The 19,993-nt window shown below is 39.7% G+C and overlaps 3 protein-coding genes across 3 annotated transcripts in view; 1 reads left to right on the top strand and 2 right to left on the bottom strand.

Annotated features, from left to right (window-relative positions):
- Positions 1–7,901, bottom strand: part of lhfpl3 (LHFPL tetraspan subfamily member 3) — a 48,419-nt gene extending 40,518 nt beyond the window's left edge. The window contains exon 1 of the mRNA XM_034075241.2: positions 6,907–7,901. Coding sequence (XP_033931132.1) covers positions 6,907–7,342 — 436 coding nt within the window. The 5' untranslated portion in view covers positions 7,343–7,901. The remainder of the gene's footprint in view (positions 1–6,906) is intronic.
- A 571-nt stretch (positions 7,902–8,472) lies between these two features.
- orc5 (origin recognition complex, subunit 5) lies at positions 8,473–16,181 on the top strand. Its single transcript, XM_034075240.1, has 15 exons — positions 8,473–8,515; positions 8,807–8,933; positions 9,841–9,933; positions 10,299–10,484; positions 10,906–10,980; positions 11,497–11,608; positions 11,905–12,035; positions 12,234–12,282; positions 13,874–13,964; positions 14,127–14,182; positions 14,439–14,551; positions 14,655–14,702; positions 14,785–14,895; positions 15,693–15,805; positions 15,903–16,181. The coding sequence occupies exons 2-15, from the start codon at positions 8,817–8,819 to the stop codon at positions 15,946–15,948; spliced, it is 1,341 nt and encodes a 446-aa protein (XP_033931131.1). The 5' UTR covers positions 8,473–8,515; positions 8,807–8,816; the 3' UTR covers positions 15,949–16,181.
- A 440-nt stretch (positions 16,182–16,621) lies between these two features.
- guca1aa (guanylate cyclase activator 1Aa) lies at positions 16,622–19,464 on the bottom strand. The gene is made up of 4 exons (XM_034075130.1): positions 19,267–19,464; positions 17,885–18,034; positions 17,712–17,805; positions 16,622–17,217 (listed from the first exon to the last, which is right to left on the bottom strand). Exons 1-4 carry the CDS (start codon positions 19,462–19,464, stop codon positions 17,090–17,092), a joined length of 570 nt encoding a protein of 189 aa, XP_033931021.1. The 3' UTR covers positions 16,622–17,089.
- Between the last annotated feature and the right edge of the window lie 529 nt (positions 19,465–19,993).

The raw sequence follows: 19,993 nt of genomic DNA, 5'->3' as shown, positions 1-19,993 counted from the left end.
ATGGTGTTTGTTATTGCTTTATAAATTCATGTATGTTTATGATTTGTTTCTGTTGGGTGCCATTCATTATCAACAAGAAATAAGATAAGTCAAAGAAGTACTTTATTGATGGCAGTATAAAAATACAAATGTTGTATCAAAAAGGCATGCCATTAAACAATACAAATAAAAAATTTAAAACTGTATTGCAGCCAGCATAAATATACATGGAATTGTAAATATAAAATGAACATTTTAAAGAAAATAAATAAACAAGGAAGTAAAAATGTTGCATTTAAAAATTAACTAGATAAAAAATATATAATATGTACAATAACTATTAAGGTTTTTTGAAGTATCAGGGAGGAGACGGGCCACGTCGGCTGCCCAGTCATGGTGCCGTTCCTGCTGGGCCCGATCCTCTCCTCCTCGTTTCCTCTTGCCTGGGTGACAATAAGATAATAATTAGCAATAAGGAAAACACACAGGACAGGTACAGGTCACACAAGGATATAAGAATAACATGTATAAACAGAACAACAGTAAGGTGAACTAAAGAAAGTTCTGGCCCTAGATGTTTACAATGATTGTGAAAGTGAATTACATTATGTCCAGCCTGTTGATAATGAATATAAATATATGTATATGATAGGATGTCACACACAACTGTACTAGCTGCTTACTAGCTAAGACTTTACTTGTAACAGAGCATTTCCACACAGTGATATAGCTTATTTTAATTACTGACGATGGATGATCCACGGTTTAAAAAAACAAAAACACAATTCCAGTCGTTTTGCCATTTCTATTTCTTACCTAGAACCACACGCTGCGGTGTCGTGATGGCACTCGGTGTTGGTGGTTGAGTCGGTGTCGATTCTTCGGCTGGGGTCCGTTCTGGATTCGATGACGATGTGGACGGAACACTGCCATCAACCGTTGTTCGGGAAGGTTCCTCCTCACGAGTCCCAATGTAATCATCTAGAACAGCAAAATGACTTGATAATTCCACAAACTACTGCAGCACAATACTAAATAGCAACAACAACTATAGAAAAGAAAAACTGAACGTAAACAATGGCACATATGGTGTTAGCAAACAATAGCTCTAGCTAAGGCTATCTGCCTAGGCTATCTGCCTTAGCTAGCTATGTAGCTCTTTGGGGCTCCATAAAAGCACGGGTTGTCGAACATTAATGTAAGGATAAAATAGACTTCTTTGTTAGAAGTGAGCGTACCTTGCAGGGACTCCAGTAAAGCCGTTCCGTTTTCCCTACATCGCAGGAAAATCCGCGCTCGGACATCTGTGCAGAGACATCCTGGAACACTTTCACATTTCGCGTTGTTCCGTCGAGCTCCCGTTGGATTCTATCATCCCCAATGAGATGTAGGAACGTCGTCACCTCCTCGGTCGACCACGGTGTGCTTTTCTTCGACGTTGCCATTTTTGTAGCTCCTCCGTTTACAAAATGCTGCAAGCTTGCTTCTTGATATATATGTGACGCGAGGGATGATCTCGCGCGCGATCTTGTGACGATTCTCTCTCTGACCAATCAGCAGTCGAGTGTTGACGTCACAGCCCTGGCCTGGTCTGATAGAACCACGATTTTATGGGGCCGGAAAAAGAGAGAAAAAGTACCCGCTAGCCGGTACTAGGCTATATGGAAATGCCACCAAAAACTGGCCTGGCCGCTTGAGGACGGTCCAGGACGCTTAAACGGGGCTACCCGCTGCAGTGGAAATGCGCCATAACTAACCCCCCAGTGTCAGTAGCCTCTGAATTTCTATCCACCAGGGCATGCAATGATTTTGCCTCCTTTTTCACTGACACAATTCAGAAAATCAGACAAGCAGTCAGTGCCTCTGCATCAGGTACAGCAAATGTGTTGTCCCTATGTCCACCTAATATCAATTCAAACACCATGACACAATTCCATCAGATTAATGATAAAAACCTAGAGGACATTATTCAACTTCTGAAATCCTCCTCTTGCTGCCTTGATATTATTCCAACAGGATTTTTCAAAGATGTTTTTCGTTGCATGGCCTCAGATCTACTTCATATAGTAAACAAATCTCTTCACTCAGGTATTTTTCCACAGGCCCTGAAAACCGCAGTCATTAAACCGCTCTTAAAAAATAATAATCTAGATGCTTCAGTAATGAACAATTACAGGCCCATATGAAACCTGCCATTTCTAGGTAAAATCATTGACAAAGTAGTTTTTCAACAGTTGAGTAATTTCTTGCATTTAAATAGTTGTTTCGATGTGTTCCAGTCAGGCTTTCGTCCAAACCACAGCACTGAGACTGCTCTTGTAAAGGTCTTCAATGACATCCACTTAAACACAGACTGTGGCAGAACTTCAGTGTTAGTATTATTAGATCTCAGTGCTGCGTTCGACACTGTTGACCACAACATATTACTCGACCGACTAGAAAACTGGGTGGGACTTTCGAAAACAGTTCTAAATTGGTTTGAATCCTACTTAAAGGACAGAAACAACTTTGTTTCTATAGGTAAATACATATCTGAGTTGACAAAGATGACATGTGGGGTACCTCAAGGCTCCATCTTGGGGCCTCTTCTCTTTAACATCTACATGCTACCACTGGCTCAGATAATGAAAAACAACAAAATAAGTTACCATAGCTATGCGGATGACACACACATTTACGTAACAATTTCACCAGGAGACTATGCTCCAATTCAAACACTGAGTAAGTGCATTGAACAAATCAATGACTGGATGTGTCAGAACTTTCTCCAATTAAAAAAAGATAAAACTGAGGTAATGGTTTTTGGAGCCAAGGCAGAACGTATAAAAGTTAGCACTGAGCTTCAGTCTGCAATGTTCAAAACAACAGATAAAGCCAGAAATCTAGCTGTAGTCATGGACTCTGACCTGAGTTTCAACAGTCACATTAAAACAGTTACTAAATCAGCCTACTATCACCTAAAGAATATATCTAGGATTAAAAGACTAATGTCACAGCAGGATTTGGAAAAACTTGTCCATGCTTTTATCTTCAGTAGACTGGACTACTGCAATGGTGTCTTCACAGGTCTCACTAAAAAATCTATTAGAAAGCTGCAGCTGATTCAGAACGCCGCTGCTCGAGTCCTCACTAACACTAAGAAAATGGATCACATCACTCCTGTTCTGAAGTCTTTACACTGGCTTCCTGTGTGTCAAATAATTGATTTCAAAATACTGCTGCTGGTTTATAAAGCACTGAATGGTTTAGGCCCAAATTACATTTCTGACCTACTGCTAAATTATGAACCATCCAGATCTCTCAGGTCTTCAGGGACTGGTCAGCTTTCTGTCCCCAGAGTCAGAACTAAACATGGTAAAGCAGCGTTCAGTTATTATGCTCCAAATATCTGGAACAAACTCCCTGAAAACTGCAGGTCCGCTGCAACTCTGACTACTTTTAAATCCAGACTAAAGACTTTTCTTTTTGCCGCTGATTTTAATTGAACTATTCACATCTTAAACTGCACTGTAACTTTTATCCATGTATTTTTTCTATTAATGTTTATTTTATTATCTTTTCTTTTTAATGACTGATTTTAAATGCCATTTTCTTAATGTCTTTCGTTTTTTGTAAAGCACTTTGAATTTCCTTGTTTTGAAAGGTGCTATATAAATAAACTTGCCTTGCCTTGCCTAAAGGCACAGGAAGCTGACCAACGTCTGATTCAATGGTCTTCTACTGATTTACACATACAGAACATTTGCAGCTGTTACTGCCATGGAGAAAATCATGCCTGTGAATTTGTGGGATCCAGATGGTCATTAGCTCTGGAGGCCGTCAGGTTACTGAGCATCGTCCTGTTTTCTTTCTGATATGCTTTAAAAAGGCGTTTTAAGTGCTTCTAATGGATCTATCAATGGCAAATACATCACCTATTTATGGCTATCTGTATAAATAATAAGCCATTTATAACCTTGTAGGTTATAAGGTTGTAAACAATCTATTTGGCATCCTCCAGACTGCTTTTTTACAATCTCCCTATTTCATAAAAACTAAATACGAAGAAACTAGAAAGTGAAATTAATTAATAGCAGATAAATGTCTTAGAGATGCTTACACGATATTTCAGAAAAGCTCCTTGGCATACATTACAAGTCTCTAAAAGAGGAAACAGCTTTTCCAAAAGATATTCACTCATTTGGTGTTTGATGAATACATCTCCTGTTGGTGTTTAACTAGGTTCAGATCTATCTGACTGCGAAGGTGTGTTTTAAAAAAAAATGTGATTTAACATCATCATGTCTGATTTTAAATAATGAATAAGAAGCTTTAAAAATGTGGTTTGTTGAGGAATTCCGAACCGAAAGCATAAGGAAGTGGAGAAACAAGAATAATATATTAAAGTTGTCTCTCTGGGACCTAAGGCAGATCTGTCGAAAGAATGACGGCTACTGTGCAAAGTTATGCAAAACATTTGTGCAAACTATATAACCACAGATGTTGTTTAAAAATCGCAAATAAATAATGACATGGTTACCTCATTACAACAATCATAATTATTGGCTATAGTTAAAAAAAGTGCCCTGCCTGGTCCACCAAGGCAGAGCTCTTCAAACATTCAGGACGTCCCTCTGTGGGAGAGGAGGGCTTCCTCTGAGCTCTGTTTGCTGCCATCACAGCAGCTTCATACACCCTAAAAGACATCACGCAGGGATGACTTATCATTTTTTTTTGCAATCACGTTTGGATTTCAGACAGCTTAGAGAGAGTACCTCGGTATCAGCTATTTCTGTTGCCTAGAAAACCGTTAAATGGCCACTTTAACAGCAGCCGTGATGAGAATAAGATATATTGGTCACATTGAATTGCACAAAAGTATATTGAAGATCAATTAAGGTTATTTTTACTTGAGTAAAAGTATAAGATATACTACAAATTGTACTTTGTAAATAAGTAACCTTAATTGTTTTGCTGGATTTTTTTTTTTATTATTATACAATTGTTTTTTTTACCCTCTGGTTAACATCTTTTTATGAATGGATATATTTTTAATACTGATAATGACCCAAAATGTTGTGTTTTAGACTGTTGGCAAGTACACAATATACCAATTTGAATACATCATCTTGGTAATGGAGTGACATGGACATTTTTTTATCACTTTCTGGCATTTGATGGACCTAATGATTTATCGATTAATTAGGAATATAATCAGCAAACAGTGTATAAAAAAAATAACCTTTTTGTTTCCAATTTCATATGTAAATATGATCTGAAATGTAACCAGTAACTACAGCTGCAGTTAGCCAAGTGTAGTGGGGTAAGATGTACATTGTTTTGCTCTGAAATGTATTAGTTATGTACTGTCTACTTCAATAAACCTCCTTAATTACTCTCCACCACTCCTTACGACTTTAACAAAAACCACCAGAGCTGAACATCTGATTTATTTCTTTATCAATGTGGTGCAAACCGTCACATCTGCTTCTCTGATGGTGGGAAAACTGGAGAAAGCAAACATGTGACTCTAAGGAATAAGAAGCAACTTTGATCTGTGAAATAAAACCCTCAAACTAGCAGAATGTAGAACTCATTAGGACTCTGAAAGAGCTCATCATAGTGCTTTTGCTCCAAGATAATCCAATTTAAAGCTGAGATACTTCGAGATACTTTAGTGAAAAAGCTTTTTTCTGCTTTAAAATAGCCTCGCATCTGGCCAATGGCTCTCCTAGTTTCTATGACTAATGGTTTGTGCAACGTGGAATTACATTAGCCTCTGGTTACTATATATTTAGCTAAAACTGGTAATCAACAGACTTCGGGGACAGATGTTCAGGCTCATAAACATCAACACAAATGCTTGATCAAGATCTTCATACACTTCAGATCGTTACATGATATTTGACCAAGACTCGAGATATGCTCTAGTGTAAAATGGACCAAATACTACTTTTACTATAACAGGGCTCTGTGGCCAAACCCATTGGAGACGTCAACACAAAAAAAGCAGGCGAAACATCTTAAGTGAAAGCAATCTGCATTTTTATCCTCCTCAATTTTTGCAATCTTAGCTGTGAGATTTGAGTAAAACCTGTAATTAGATTAGATTAGATTAGAATCTTTAATGACCACACAGCCAGGCTGGTGGAATTCGTGTTCAGTGCAGAGTATTACAGCTTGTTCCATACAACTCAACATACAATAAAAAGTACAACACACAGCAGAGGGCAAAGACATATCATAACATAAAGTTCAAGGTGTGGTGGATTGTTATTGTTCATTGTGGACAATTCCAGTTCATATTATGATCCATTACATTTCTTGTTCTCATCTCAACAGAGTTCAAATGAGGAGTCTGGAGAACATCTAGATTTTTAGGTGCTGTAGGGTTGCAACTTCTACTTATTTTCATTGTACATTTTCTGATTCTTTTCTAGATAAATTGCTCCATTGTTCGGTCTATAATGTGTCAGAAAATATTGAAAAAAATCCTCTTGAAATCCAAGGTTATGCCTTGACAATCCACAACCCAAAGATGCAGTTTACCATTATAAAAACCTGTATATCTAGTACAAGAGACTGAAACCACCTTTTCTTTGATTTTTGTATCATTTATCAAAAAAGGGTGTTTACTTTGTTGATTAACTAGTCAAATACTCAATAAAGTTCTAGACCTGATAAATAATAAAATATCATAAAAGATCAAACCTGTAATTGTATTTCAATGGCTTTTTATTGAAGCTCTGAGTCATTTCTACTCGGATCTTCAAACCTAAAAAGCAGGAGAACATAGATTTCTGGCTGCAGAATGTGTGAATATTTATTCTAAACTTTGTGATAAGGGGAGATAAGGGAGAGACCTCATCTCATAATATTTTGAACTATGAATCTCATATGAGAACACTGAAGTGTTTTGAGAACTCCAACCTGTAGCCAGTCTCTTACCTGCAGCCAGCTGCATCCAGCCGCAGATCTTGTACACGGTGCCGGTGCTGCAGAAGAAGAAGAGCGAGAAGCAGCCGATGCAGGAGAGCACCAGCACCATGGACATGGCGATGAAGAAGGAGGCGGCCTTGAACGCACCGGAGGGGATGCTGCTGAACTCGGTGAAGCTGCCCTTACAGGTCAGGTCCCGGGACAGCCCGTTGCCGATGCAGTAGTGGAACAGCCCGAAGTATCCCGCCTGCGGGGTGTCCATGCCGTCTCCAATCCAGTACGGCTGGATGAAGCACACCACGTTGACGATGGCGAAGAGGATGGTGAAGATGGCCCAGAGGGTGCCGATGGCGCGGGAGTTCCGGACGTAGTTGGTCTGGTATATTTTGGCAGCCTCGGAGGCGGGGATCATGGTGGTGATCGTGCTGGGGACCCCGGGGATCATCCTCCGGTCTAAGTGCAGGGGTCTGCTCGGTGCTCAGGACCAATGTATTCAGCGAACTCACATCTGAGCATCTGATCCGTAAAAGGCAAAGATGCTGTGTTCTGCAGAACTTGTCGCTGTTTAGGGTTTTTATTCTGACTTTATACAGTCACAGCTGTTTCCATAGAATCACTGCACCCTCACATCCATGGCGAGGTCGGGTTTTGTTTTCTGGTGTTTTCCTCCTGGTTTTCATTCATCACTCTTGCAAAAAACGAAACGCGCTTTCCGAAAAAACACGCTTCAGGAATCCATTCAGAAGCCAGTGGATTCATCCGACATTTGTCCTGATGATTTGTCAAATATGTCGTTACCTGAAACGTGTGTAAAGCCAGATACTGTTCCCCCGGCACACAGGCTCATGTCTGGGATCCACTCTGCTGAAATGCTCCGTCTGAGCTCCGACAGACCAACAGCTGCAGCTGAGGTGAATCAGAGGAGGAGGAAAGCCTTGGGTAGCACAGGGCCAGCCCACATCTCTTAATCCACGTCTGACGTATTATTCAAGTAGCACGCCCAAAATCTCAACACACACAATCATAATAATAACAAACTACAACAGTGTGGCTAATGCACCCAAATGTAATGCTCACATAATCCCCACATAATCCCCCTCTAACAGCTGCTTCACATTACCCTAATTATATGAGAGCGGTATGGGAGCATGCTCCTCGAAATTACCGTACACAAATGCAACTATTAAACAACATTAGACTGCAAATGAACGGCATAAATGGACCTTTAATTATGCTTGCTTCCAATGATATCATAACAAAACCATAAAAACTCAATATTCCCAGATGTTGCCTTTGTATATGCCGTTTATATCATTCAAAAGACTATTAGCCTATATGTTCTCATGTTTTCTCCTTTCTACTTTGCTCAGCAGATAAAGCTGTACAGTTGTCATGTAAGTATAATGTGTGTATCACATCCATACATAAAGAACAATAAAAACATATGCACAATGTGTATATTTATGTGTTTAAAAAACAATCTTCTGAAGTTCTTTACATCACAATAACAGTTTTAGAGCTAAAAACTACATTACCCATGAATCTTTGTGCGATCTGCGATTGGCTGGTGACCGGACACCGTCATTTGGCGTAATCTGAAGGCGCGCGCGAAACTCATGTGAGTGTCCACCTCCTGTTTGTTACCGTTTTCAACTTTTAATGTAGCTTTTCATCGCTTTTTACGTTTGCTACACATTTTATTTTCTGTTATATATATTATTAAAGTGCCCTGTCGTGTTTACAGTGCATTGTTTTCTTAAATATGTTTCGTTCTGGTCACATTTTTGACTGGATACGAGTTGTGCGTGTGCTGTCAGTGAACGTTTAGAAAGCTAACGTTAGCCTGGTTGTTTGTAGCCGCTTGTCACTGACCTCCTCACAGTCTTAAACACTGTGTTGTGGTTTGTAGTACGGAGAGCATGATGTCAGCGCTGTTACAACAGCCAGGATATGAGGAAGAGAGGCTGCAGACGGTTTCAAAGAAGCTGCCCTGCAGAGAGGTCCAGGCAGGGATGCTGCTGTCGCTCATGGGTCAGGTATGTAGGCTCGTGTCGATCTGAAGTGAGATCCTGGCTGCGGGGGCGCGCCTTAATACGATTATTACACTAAAAGTGGACCTATATTATTTCGCTTCGACTTCACCTAAATTAATGAGAAATGGCAACATGTGGCAGGGTTACATTATTGTTTTAGCATATACCATTAGTTATGGGATACACATTGTCAAACTGCATTTTCGGCCAGCCACAAAAACGTACACTCACTCTATACATCTCTGCCCCACCATCATTCTAGGCACATTTATTTATATAGCACATTCAAACACAAAGTGCCTTACAAAAAAACAACACATATATTACAAGAGAAACACATTATACAATTACATTAAAAAACAATGTTATATTGTATAGCTAAGATACACAATATTTCAGACTTATAGCACCTGCTGACCTGCACAAAAATCATTTTAATTGGACTCTAACATACCTTACAAAAGATAAGAAACACATTTAATAAAGTAAAACACAACTATACAATGGAATACAGCAATCATTGTTTTAAGTATACTCTACATTTAAAATCTTTACAAGTGTATTTTGTAAGTGGGAGGTTGTGGCTCAGTGGGTAGTGCGCTGACCTTCGGATCACGGGGACACTGGTTTGAATCCCGCTGTGTGCTTGGACAAGACACTTCACCCCAAATTGTTCCTGTGGGGATTGCCCACAGTATTGAATGTATGTAAGTCGCTTTGGATACATTCAATACAAGTGACATGTAATGTAATGTATTCATTTCAGCAAAAAAAAAAAAGAGTAACTGTTGCATGTAACTTTAAATCAAGTTATATTTGTCCATTTTGGATTGGCGTTTTGGTTGATAAAGGAATATCTATGTTGTTTGTTGGATTGTCATTAATCATATTGACATGTCATATTTCACAGCCACACCAGTACAGCTATCCCTCAATCTTCATCTATGGTCATCAATCTTCAGGGAAGAGTCATGTGCTGAATGTTTTGCTGAAGGAACTGGAGGTAATGTTTAACACAAACTTAAAATGTTCTGTTTGTTTTTTCATTTAAGTAAAAAAAAAGCAGCAATTCTGTTAATTTTGGTATTTGGAAGTAGCAACTTTTCGCATTTTCCCTGAATAATTGTTTTTACAATTGATCTGTTATTCAATTGAATTGTTTTCTTTTCTGACTGTCTGTTGCTAACAGTATGTAACGCTGAATCACAGCAGTGGAGAGCAGTAACAATGAGAGTGTTTGAGTTTCATTAAGGACTTTTAATTGTTCAGTGTGCAACAAAAGCAAAGGAGAGTCAACACAATGTGAAGGTGTGTATTTAACTGCACATGGATACAAAACTGATTGTCTTTTCCTCCTCCTCTTTGCAGCTGCCCCACGCCACAGTGAGCTTTGTTGAATGTGTTTCTGTTGCCTTGCTGTTTGAACAAGTGCTGCTGTCCTTCTTTGGCTGCGATGCTGCCTCGCTGCTCCCCCGCAGTCCCTCCCTGTCTGACTTTGTACGCATCTACAGACAGCAGAGCTCGCAGTCTCCTGCCAAGCAGACGCGATACATTGTGAGTGCACTTTATTCCCCAACCAGAAAATCGCTCCTCACTTGGCACACCAAAATACTATAATCCATGGCATATCAAATGTATTATTCTTGGGATGTGTCACTCAAATGTATGGCAACATGATTAGTAGTGATAACAAATGCAAATAGACGCTAAACAAAGCTCCAGATGCATAAAGCCTGGAGAAAAATAGTCAGATTTCCAGCCAGCACTGGAGTTTTAGTCTAGAATGTTGGCTTACTACTTGGCCTTTTACAACCTCTAGTTTGTTAGATATGAGTTACATTACATTTTGCTTATGCTTTTATCCAAAGCGACCTACAATACGTGTATTCAACCATGAGGAAACAAACTAACAAAGGAATTCTCCTCCTGAGTACATTACCTTTCAATCACACTTTTTCTGGTATATATTTTTCAGGTAATGGAAAAAGCAGAGCTTCTGAGAGACTCTGATGCCAATCTCCTCCCTGCTCTCCTGCGTCTTCAGGAACTGGTGAGAAAGTGCAGCACGCTCTTTGTGTCATCTATCAAGCCAGCAGCTCTAATGTTGTTGCAGATGATGAACAGGGACTGGAGGAGCTTCCTTTGTTATAAATGATCTGGAGCTGAGTGCGTGGAGCGCTTTAATAATGTTGTTCCGGAAGACAGATGGCAATCCCACACAGCATTTAAATTGAGGACATATAGAGGACAAAGACTATTTGTGTTTTATTCCTGTGATAGCCGTTTTTATCTGGTGGGTTGTTTATAGAGATCCTTTAGCTGCCCATTTCAAACTGTCCATCATTGTTCCTCATGGCACAAAATCATATTGTCACGGTAAAACAAATGAGTAGAGCTATTCAAATGTCAAAAGACTTCAACTAAACAATACGCTGAAATACACTCAACATTAGATCTATATATATAAAACATAAATTGAATGAGGTAGCAATGTCTGTAGCCATGGAGCCTGAATCCCCTTGTAGTACAAACCAATGTTATATCACACATTATGGGACCTCTTCAGGTGGAGGACAACGTTACCGTCATCCTGCTCAGTGAAATCGTCTGGGACAGGTTCAGACCAAACACCGGCTGTTTCGAGCCCCTTCTGCTCCATTTCCCCGACTACAGTAAAGGTAGCATCCTTCACACACACACACACGCACGCACACGACACGATGAGCATTCAGTGTCATGAATAAACTCCCGTCACACTGCATAATTGTGAGGCACACTTGGCGGATTCTGCGTGAAATGTGTACCTGTGACTTTGTTCTTACACATAAGGCAGAGACTGAAGAGGAATATGCATGTATTTTTAAAACATTTAGCACGACAGGAATTGTACTTGATGTTAGAAGAAACATTGCTTTTTAAAATATTGTTTTGTGTGAGTAGTTCTACTGACAGTGCTACTTCTATGCATTTGAAGGTGAGCTGCAGCACATTTTGGCCCAGGACAGAAATCCTTCATATTCGGATGAGTTTTACTCGGCTTACATCAACATCCTGCTGGGAGTTTTTTACTCGGTGTGTCGAGACCTCAGAGAGCTGCGACACATGGTCAGACACACACACACACACACACACACACACACACACACACACACACACACACACACACACACACACACACACACACACACACACACACACACACACACACACACACACACACTCATAAATTAGAGAACATTTTTCATAGTTTTGATTTTCTTTCAGTCTGGGATCATTGATTCTCTTTCTCCTCTTGTCAACCAGGCTGCTCTCAACTTCTCAAAGTTCTGCGAGCCGTTAGCAGAAGGAAAAGGTAAAACATAAAGAGATGTATTCTTTCATCTGATAGCTGATCAATAATAAACACATCTCTATTTTACCCTTTTATTTGTGCTCATTTGAAGAGAGATCTTTTTAATCTTGTTGAAATGAGTTTAAGCTATTTGAACTTTTCAGCATTTCTCTCTTTTAAAGCTGCATTCATTGATTACCCCCCGCTAATTAGATTGAAGTGGAACAAGCTGTAAACACAACAGTCAAATATTGTCACCATATAAAGTTGTTGATGTGAATACGCTGGCAAACCTTTTCTCATGTTCACATCCACCATACTTCAGCAAAAGATAGGTAAACCATGACACCTAAATGTAATAGAATTATAACATAAGTTGAACAATCACTGTTTTTATAGCTTTTTATGTTCTGTTGTGACAAAACAATCTGTCTCTTATATCCGAAACATTGAGTTAAATTAGGCAAAAAAGCCTCATAGTTAATTGGAGACTGGCTGCAGAGTAAGGTGATATTTGTATTTATCACAACAAACGTCACCCCTCCTCAGGGGCGGTTCTAGGGGGGGCAGAGGGGGCCAGTGCCCCCTAACACTGACTTTTGACCCCCCTGTGGCCCCCCTAAAAATGAAAAAAAAAAAAAAAGTTTATGATTACACGATTTATTGGCTGACGGAATAGGAGGAAGTAAAACATTTTGTCACTCTAGTCGGACCCATTAGAGCAGGGGTCTCCAACACGTCGATCACGAGCTACTGGTATCTCAATAGCCCTCAATAGCCCCCACTTTACAAATATGTTTTTGTTTTTTTAACTGCAAGCCGTCATCGTCACGGAGGAGCACACAGCCTCTGTGAGCGAGCGAGACAGAGAGAGAGAGCACACCTTTATCTATTTAATTTGTTGTAAAAAATAAAGAAATCATTCCAATGATATAGGACAGTAAAAAATAAGAAAGAATACTAACTATAGGTAACATAAGATAAGAATAAACTAGTTTAAATGATTTGTTATTGGTTGTGATCATATTCTAAAGATTTGTTGATTATTGAAAAGTTTACAGCTCTCTTTCATGAGTGTTGAGAGCTGTATCCATACGTTCATTTTGTGCTCAAAGTGCACCAGATTGATGCATTTAACTTCAACATTTCAAAAAATAATCTTCCCGGGGCTGCATGCCCCCGGACCCCCCTAGAGGATGTGAGGTCCACCCCCGAATGAAGCAGGTTCAAATAATTAAATTGCATACATTTTCTTTTAGTAAACACTGAAAACGGGTCCCACAGACCCAAACAGCACACAAAGGTTAAAGGTAAGCGTATAATAATGTGTAATGAAACAAATACCAATAACTGTATTGCATTGTTTTCTTAGGTGTATGTGCAATTACTTCATACTGTCTTTGTCTTTTTCGTCCTGCATTTATTGTGCCCCCCTCAGAAAATAACTGGCCCCCCAGTCAAATTGGTCTACCGCCACTGCCCCTCCTTAACCGTTACGCAATTACATGTTCCTATTCTTCCTGATAACATCTATTCTCTTATAAGCCATTTAAAGTGATTGTATGCTCTTAATGTGGCTTTTTCATCAATGCTCCTCTGTGTATGACTTCAGTGAAAGAGACGGACACTCACAAGCTGTGGAGAAACATCGAGCCTCATCTGAAAAAAGCCATGCAGACTGTTTACCTGCGGGAAGTGTCCAGGTCTGTCGGCTTTACATCGATCTGCTAATGAACCATGTCACTTTCTGATCTAACGGCTCGTTCTAGTTCTGCTGCTTGTTTGCTGCCTCCTGGTGAACAACCTGAATCAGCGTATTTACTGCTGCTGTGGTTTGTGTTCATAATTCCCTGTTCTCTGTTCAGCCTGCAGTGGGAGCAGATGCAGCAAATGGAGGAGAAGGAGAATGGAGCAGTGAGAGGTACCAACACACACTTAGCGCTGTTGAATCTAATGACGTAATACGCTTGCAGAGCAGATGTTAAATTGCTGAAACAGGTGCATTGACATTTTGTATTAATGCTCAAATTGGGAACAGCAAAAAAATGAATCCCACCGTATGAATCAATGTACTGTATGACTAAATGTAGGGTTGCTGAGCATCATGATGTACTGTATGAAAGTCTTTTTACACAGTGCGCACAGTACACCCGACTCATTCCTTTATTTCCCTTCAGGTTTGTCCGCTCACACTCATGTTGAGCTGCCTTATTACTCCAAGTTCCTTTTGATTGCTGCCTACCTGGCATCCTTCAACCCTGCCCGCACAGACAAACGCTTCTTTGTAAAGGTACAGCAGTTTTATATTATAAATATTGGTATCTTGTACAGATTGTAAAGCCCTTTTAAGTGTTATTGTGTGAGTTTAATGTTGCTCTGTTATCCCCCAACAGCACCACGGTAAAATAAAGAAAACAAACTTCTTGAAGAAAAATGAAAAGGTGATCATCTTCACATAACACTGCCCTTTCTGCACATTTAAGCTAAACTGTTATATAATCTTAATATGTCTCTGTTTTCTAGACTAGTAACCACCTTCTAGGGCCGAAGCCGTTTCCTCTGGATCGCCTACTCGCCATTTTCTACAGCGTGGTGGACAGCAGAGTGGCCCCCACTGCCAGCATCTTCTCCCAGGTCAGGGTCGAGACACTTTCAGACGCAAAAAAAAATTACCGTAAATGAATAAGGATCTTTTTTTTTGGCACGTTCTATCACATCTTATTCCATTTGTTTTATGTTTCTGCATAATTTCAATTGATTCTCTTCGGCATCTCATAAGTGACTCATAGTTTTTTAGCCGTGCTAGTGGTACAGTATGGCTGTAGGGATGGAAATGTCTGAGAGTGTTGGTTTGCCATTTCTCTACAGCCTGAAATACCAACTTCTGGATGGACATTTTGATGTCATCATGTCCTAATTTGTTAACCTGAGCTCTGTAGTGGGATGATTCTTTATTTTATTTTGCCCTACAGTGCCTTCAATCTTTCTCTATGATTGTGACTTTGAAAGTCAACTTTAGGAATACTCCAGGGTCTGTGAAGTAGCTTCGACAGAATATTTAAACAAATAACGTCATGCTTGTTTGCCCATTTGCCAGTTAAGCAAATGAAATGAGAACATAGTTTCATTTTAACAGGATTTTAAATTGTAATTGTTCCCATTTCTGGGAGCAAATGACACACTATGTTATGTTAAATCAAACGTAATGGCCACAGTGTCTCAGATGAGAGTTTTCTCCCCATATGGTCATGAGTTTCGTACCTGAAGCCAAATGCTGATCTATTTATGGCCCGAGCATGAAATGGTTTTAGGAAATTAGGCTCAACCCATATCTGTGCTACTGGCTGTCATTTAGTGCTTCAAAGTGAGGCAAAGCTGTTTAAAGAAGTGGAACCGAGAGGCATTTCATGTTTCACTCGATTCTCCGTCAGATCTCCTCTCTGGTGACCCTGCAGCTGTTGACGCAGGTCAGTCATGGCGACCAGATCGATGCCCCAAAGTACAAATGTGCCGTTTCTATGGACTTCATCTGTGCCATCTCCAGGTGTGTGTGCATGTCTGCTAAAACACATTTGACTGAAAATGAAAACAAATTACAAGTTTTTTCACAGAGGATATGCTTCGTCTGTTTTATCTTCCAGGACTGTGAATTTTGAGATTATCAAATACCTTTATGACTTCCTGTGAGCCCCTGAGGAAAAGAAAGAGGCAAGACACAGTGACAGAAAGACAAAAGAGGGTAATATACATCTAAAGATAAGCAGTATCAGGAGATGGACTGTTGTTGGGATCTTTTGTGTAAAAAAATAATCCAATTATGTCGCTGCCCCCTTGTGGTTAAAGAATAACCCTGTTTTCCTTGTCTCATGACAGTTAATAATAATGTTTAATATTTGTATAAAATAAAAGCCATTTTCGCATGTTTGCTTTATACTTGTTTTAGTTTTTCTATGTTTTTACAGGATATATCAAGCGTAATACTATAGTTTACATTCCTTTTCTTTTTTATTACAAAAGATAATCCTGTTTCAAATAATGGCAGAAAAAGATGAACACGATGCAGGTTAAGCATGTGTGCCTTACATGGAGCGACTTTGGCACCGTGCAGGAAAATCATCGTACTTGTTTAAAGGGAGGGTTCACTTTCCACAACGTGTCATATTTGTTGATCCTGTTGTATGAGGTCGTATACTGAAGTCATGGGGTTTGCTGAACAGGCAGTAAGTTATTAAGCTAATACACACACCCACACCTAAATGCCACACAATCACAAGCTGCTGCTTTGTCTTCTGCTTCAGCTTTATTTAAAAAAGGATAAAAAAGGTAAACATGAGAACACTGCTTAATCTCTTCAGACACTTTTACCTGTTTGTGTACTTTACGCTGCAAGTCTCCTCCTGTTAACCCAACGGGCAAGAACAAGTAAAAAGTCATTCAAGTATTTTGATGTAGACGCCCAGAAAATACAGATTTGGAAAGCATTAAGTGCATATAACTGCCACTCTGCTCCACTTTCTCCCTGTTTAATCCCTGAGGGAATCTGTGGGTAAGTGGACCGTCTGAGAGATCATCCCTCGTGCCAAGGTGTCCTTGGGAGAGCTCAGCGACGATAGACAAAGACAAGTAACACTTTGCAAAGGTCATCCAAATGCATATGTGATTCTTTTAGAGGTTAGAAATAAGATATGTCAGGGTTTGCAGCAGAATTACAATAACCTGGTTTAAATGTTTATAGAAATCTTAGTCTATGAAAGACCTTTTATTCAGAGGCCATGTACTGAACTCTCAGGTTGAATTGTGTATAAGCATAAAGTCATCGGGGCAGGCACTAAACACTGTGCCTCCTATTGTGGATCATCGTCATGATGTGGGTCAGGTCCAGGCTTTTTATCATCACCTCCATGAAATCATCGTCACCTCGAGCACCGGCCACAAACTCCTCCAAGGAGAGCTCACCTTTTAGAGGGAAAAGACGTTTAAAAACATGCATTTTTCTCCCAAATTAAGTCAAGTAAAAAAAGTCCCACACCCCCGTTTTAAAATTGCATTTCATGTATTTCATTGTACTTGTTGAATTAACATCCTTTGGTAACGATTTAAGGATTGTTGGAAGTTCATCAGCCATCCACATAATATTGTGTTGTTGTGATTGTCTGGTTTTCTACAGAAGAGAATTAGTGCCTACCATGAGAACAAATGAATATGAACATTTATTATTCATTAAAACATTTTATTTCAGTTGCATTTTGTGTAAGAACCATTTAATCGATAATAATTACATTCTTAAATTACTGAAAATTAACTTTACATTTTAGGATTAAAGTTGAATTTCTGAAAATAAAGGAATTTTTTTATGTCTGGCCTTCCATAGATGTTAGCCTCAAGACAGCCTCACAGCTGATAAATGGCTCAACACTGTCCTCCCAATGTTCTAAATCTCACACACTCACCATCTCCGTTTATATCGATCCTGTCAAACACGCGGTTAGTGAAATCCTCAGCGGAATCTTCCTGACTTTCATTCCCATTGATAGCACGGATAGCCTGCAGGAACAGAGTATATCAGTATCCCATGATGAGACCATGAGTTGCTATAAAATAGAGAGTGCATGATATGCTGTACCTTTATGATGTTGAGGAGCTCATGCCGGTCAATGCAACCATTACCATCCACATCATAGAGTTTGAAATACCAGCGCAGCTTGTGCTCCATCTTCCCTCTCATCACCAGACTGAGAGCAGCCACATACTCTATGAAGTCTATGTAGCCGTCCTGCAAAAACAAGTGGGGCAAAACATCAATCAATTATTATACATCATCGTCTGATTAATATTTAACTATTTTCACACATTCAAAGACAAAAATCACTGACGACGGCCCCTTCATTTCAACTTTCAAATTCTATCTGTGAAATAAAGTGTGCCACAGGGTTATCTCCAGGGACTGTCCAAACAACATCAACAATCTCACAGATAATCCCATCGTTGAAATCATGCAGAGAGATTAACATGACCTTTTGTGAGCTGAAGGGGGCCTAAATATAGCGATGACCCTGTTCATGCTCCGAGACAATCTTAATAAACATGATCCAGGGTTTACAAGCGTGTAGCTGGGAGATAACTGAACCGCTTGTTTGAGTTAAAATTGTATATTCAGTGTAGATAATAAAGACAGAATAACTCACTGATGCACACAAATGTAAGTCTTTCTTAATCTCATGTCAATAACGTCTTTATGTCCACATGGTATTTATTTAGTTTACTCTGTCTCTTTAAAAGGGAGTAGAAAGAAATGCAAAACATGACGCAAACTAGAAACCCCACATATACCCAGAGGTGGGAAGTTGTGGAATACTAATACTTCGTTACTGTTCTTAAGTACATTTTTCTGGTATCAGTACTTTGCTCCACTCCTTATTTTTCTGACAACTTTTCCCCTTTACTTCTACTACATTTGTAACACAAATACCTGTACTTTCTACTTCTTACATTTTGAAAACAGGCTGGTTACTTTAGTTTTAATCTGTGGTTGGTGGCGTGATCATTATTATTTAGAGTCATTGCGTGCCTATTGATTTGAACACGATCCGTGGCTCCATCATTTCCTGGTCTTCTCTAAAGAAGAGGGACTGATGAAAACGTTATCAAGTTGCCGTTGTTCAGCATGGAAACATTCATTAGCTAACAATGACATTATTGTTCTATTAATATAAAGGGTAGGCCTACTCTTTAAAACAGCTGCTAGTTATGGGTACTTTTTTTACTGAAGTACATTTCGAAGCCCATTCTTCTTTACTTTTACTTGAGTAAAGAAGTTTAGTCAGTACTTTTATTTTTAAACACGAGTATCTGTACTTCTACTTGAGTAAAGGATGTGTGTACTTTTGCCATCTCTGCTTATACCATCAAATCCTGACCCTCTCAGATATAAAAAAAACCCGTTTTTTTTCTGCAACCGAAGTCTAAACCCTCTTGAACTTTGTATTTGAATGTACAGAATCTTACTTTGTTCATGTCAAACGTGCGGAACATCTGCTCGATGTAGGTGTTGGCCTCCTGGTCCAGACCACGCAGGCCGAAGAACTGCTTGAACTCGTGCAGGGTGAGCTGACCCGAGGGACACTCCGTCATGAACTTCTTGTACCAGTGGTGCATCTCTACCGCCTGCAGGTCGTCCACGGTGCTTGAGGATGAGTTACCCATTCCTCTTTGACACCTGTGTGTGTAGGGAGAAGATACCTTGAACCTTTTTTCTGCAGCTGCTGGTCTACTGTGAAGGGGATGTTATCCCTCGCCACAGTCACACAACAACAGGGCTAAGGGGGAGAGCAGCAGCTGATGGGGGGGCCTTTTGTAGCTGGGGACGTCCTCCTTGGGTCTAATCCATAGACTGTATATATAAATATCTAATCACTGTCTGTAAGCCGGACAGAGGCAGATGATCAGCATAATCGGCCCATTGAAAGGCCAGGTGGACTTCTCCATCCATATTTACCACGAGAACTGCTGAAACACAAGATGCAGCTTTCATCCGTCACGTGGAGACGAGGGACATCCATCACATAATGCATCTGAACTGAGGACTCCAGCAGGTGTTGTGTTCTTGTTTTACACTATGCACATTAAAAAACACACTACTCAGCAGATTGAGAATTCACAAAAAATGATCTTTTGTTGCTGCTCTATTTCTGAGATTTGCAGAATCAAATCAAAATCATGTCTCAAAACATAT

This window comes from Pseudochaenichthys georgianus, chromosome 23 (genome assembly GCF_902827115.2).
Source record: "Pseudochaenichthys georgianus chromosome 23, fPseGeo1.2, whole genome shotgun sequence".
NCBI lineage: Eukaryota > Metazoa > Chordata > Actinopteri > Perciformes > Channichthyidae > Pseudochaenichthys > Pseudochaenichthys georgianus.
Note: the sequence above shows the minus strand (reverse complement) of the source record. Positions and strands in the feature narration are given on the sequence as shown.

Bases quoted from the DNA above. Each gene is read 5' to 3' on its own strand.
- orc5 (XM_034075240.1), top strand. From the start codon at position 8,817: ATGATGTCAGCGCTGTTACAACAGCCAGGATATGAGGAAGAGAGGCTG. The intron at 8,934-9,840 runs GTATGTAGGCTC...CATATTTCACAG, and splicing joins TGCTGTCGCTCATGGGTCAG to CCACACCAGTACAGCTATCC. The intron at 13,965-14,126 runs GTCTGTCGGCTT...TTCTCTGTTCAG, and splicing joins TACCTGCGGGAAGTGTCCAG to CCTGCAGTGGGAGCAGATGC.
- guca1aa (XM_034075130.1), bottom strand. From the start codon at position 19,464: ATGGGTAACTCATCCTCAAGCACCGTGGACGACCTGCAGGCGGTAGAG. The intron at 18,035-19,266 runs GTAAGATTCTGT...TTGTTTTTGCAG, and splicing joins GCACGTTTGACATGAACAAA to GACGGCTACATAGACTTCAT. The intron at 17,806-17,884 runs GTACAGCATATC...CTGTTCCTGCAG, and splicing joins AGCTCCTCAACATCATAAAG to GCTATCCGTGCTATCAATGG.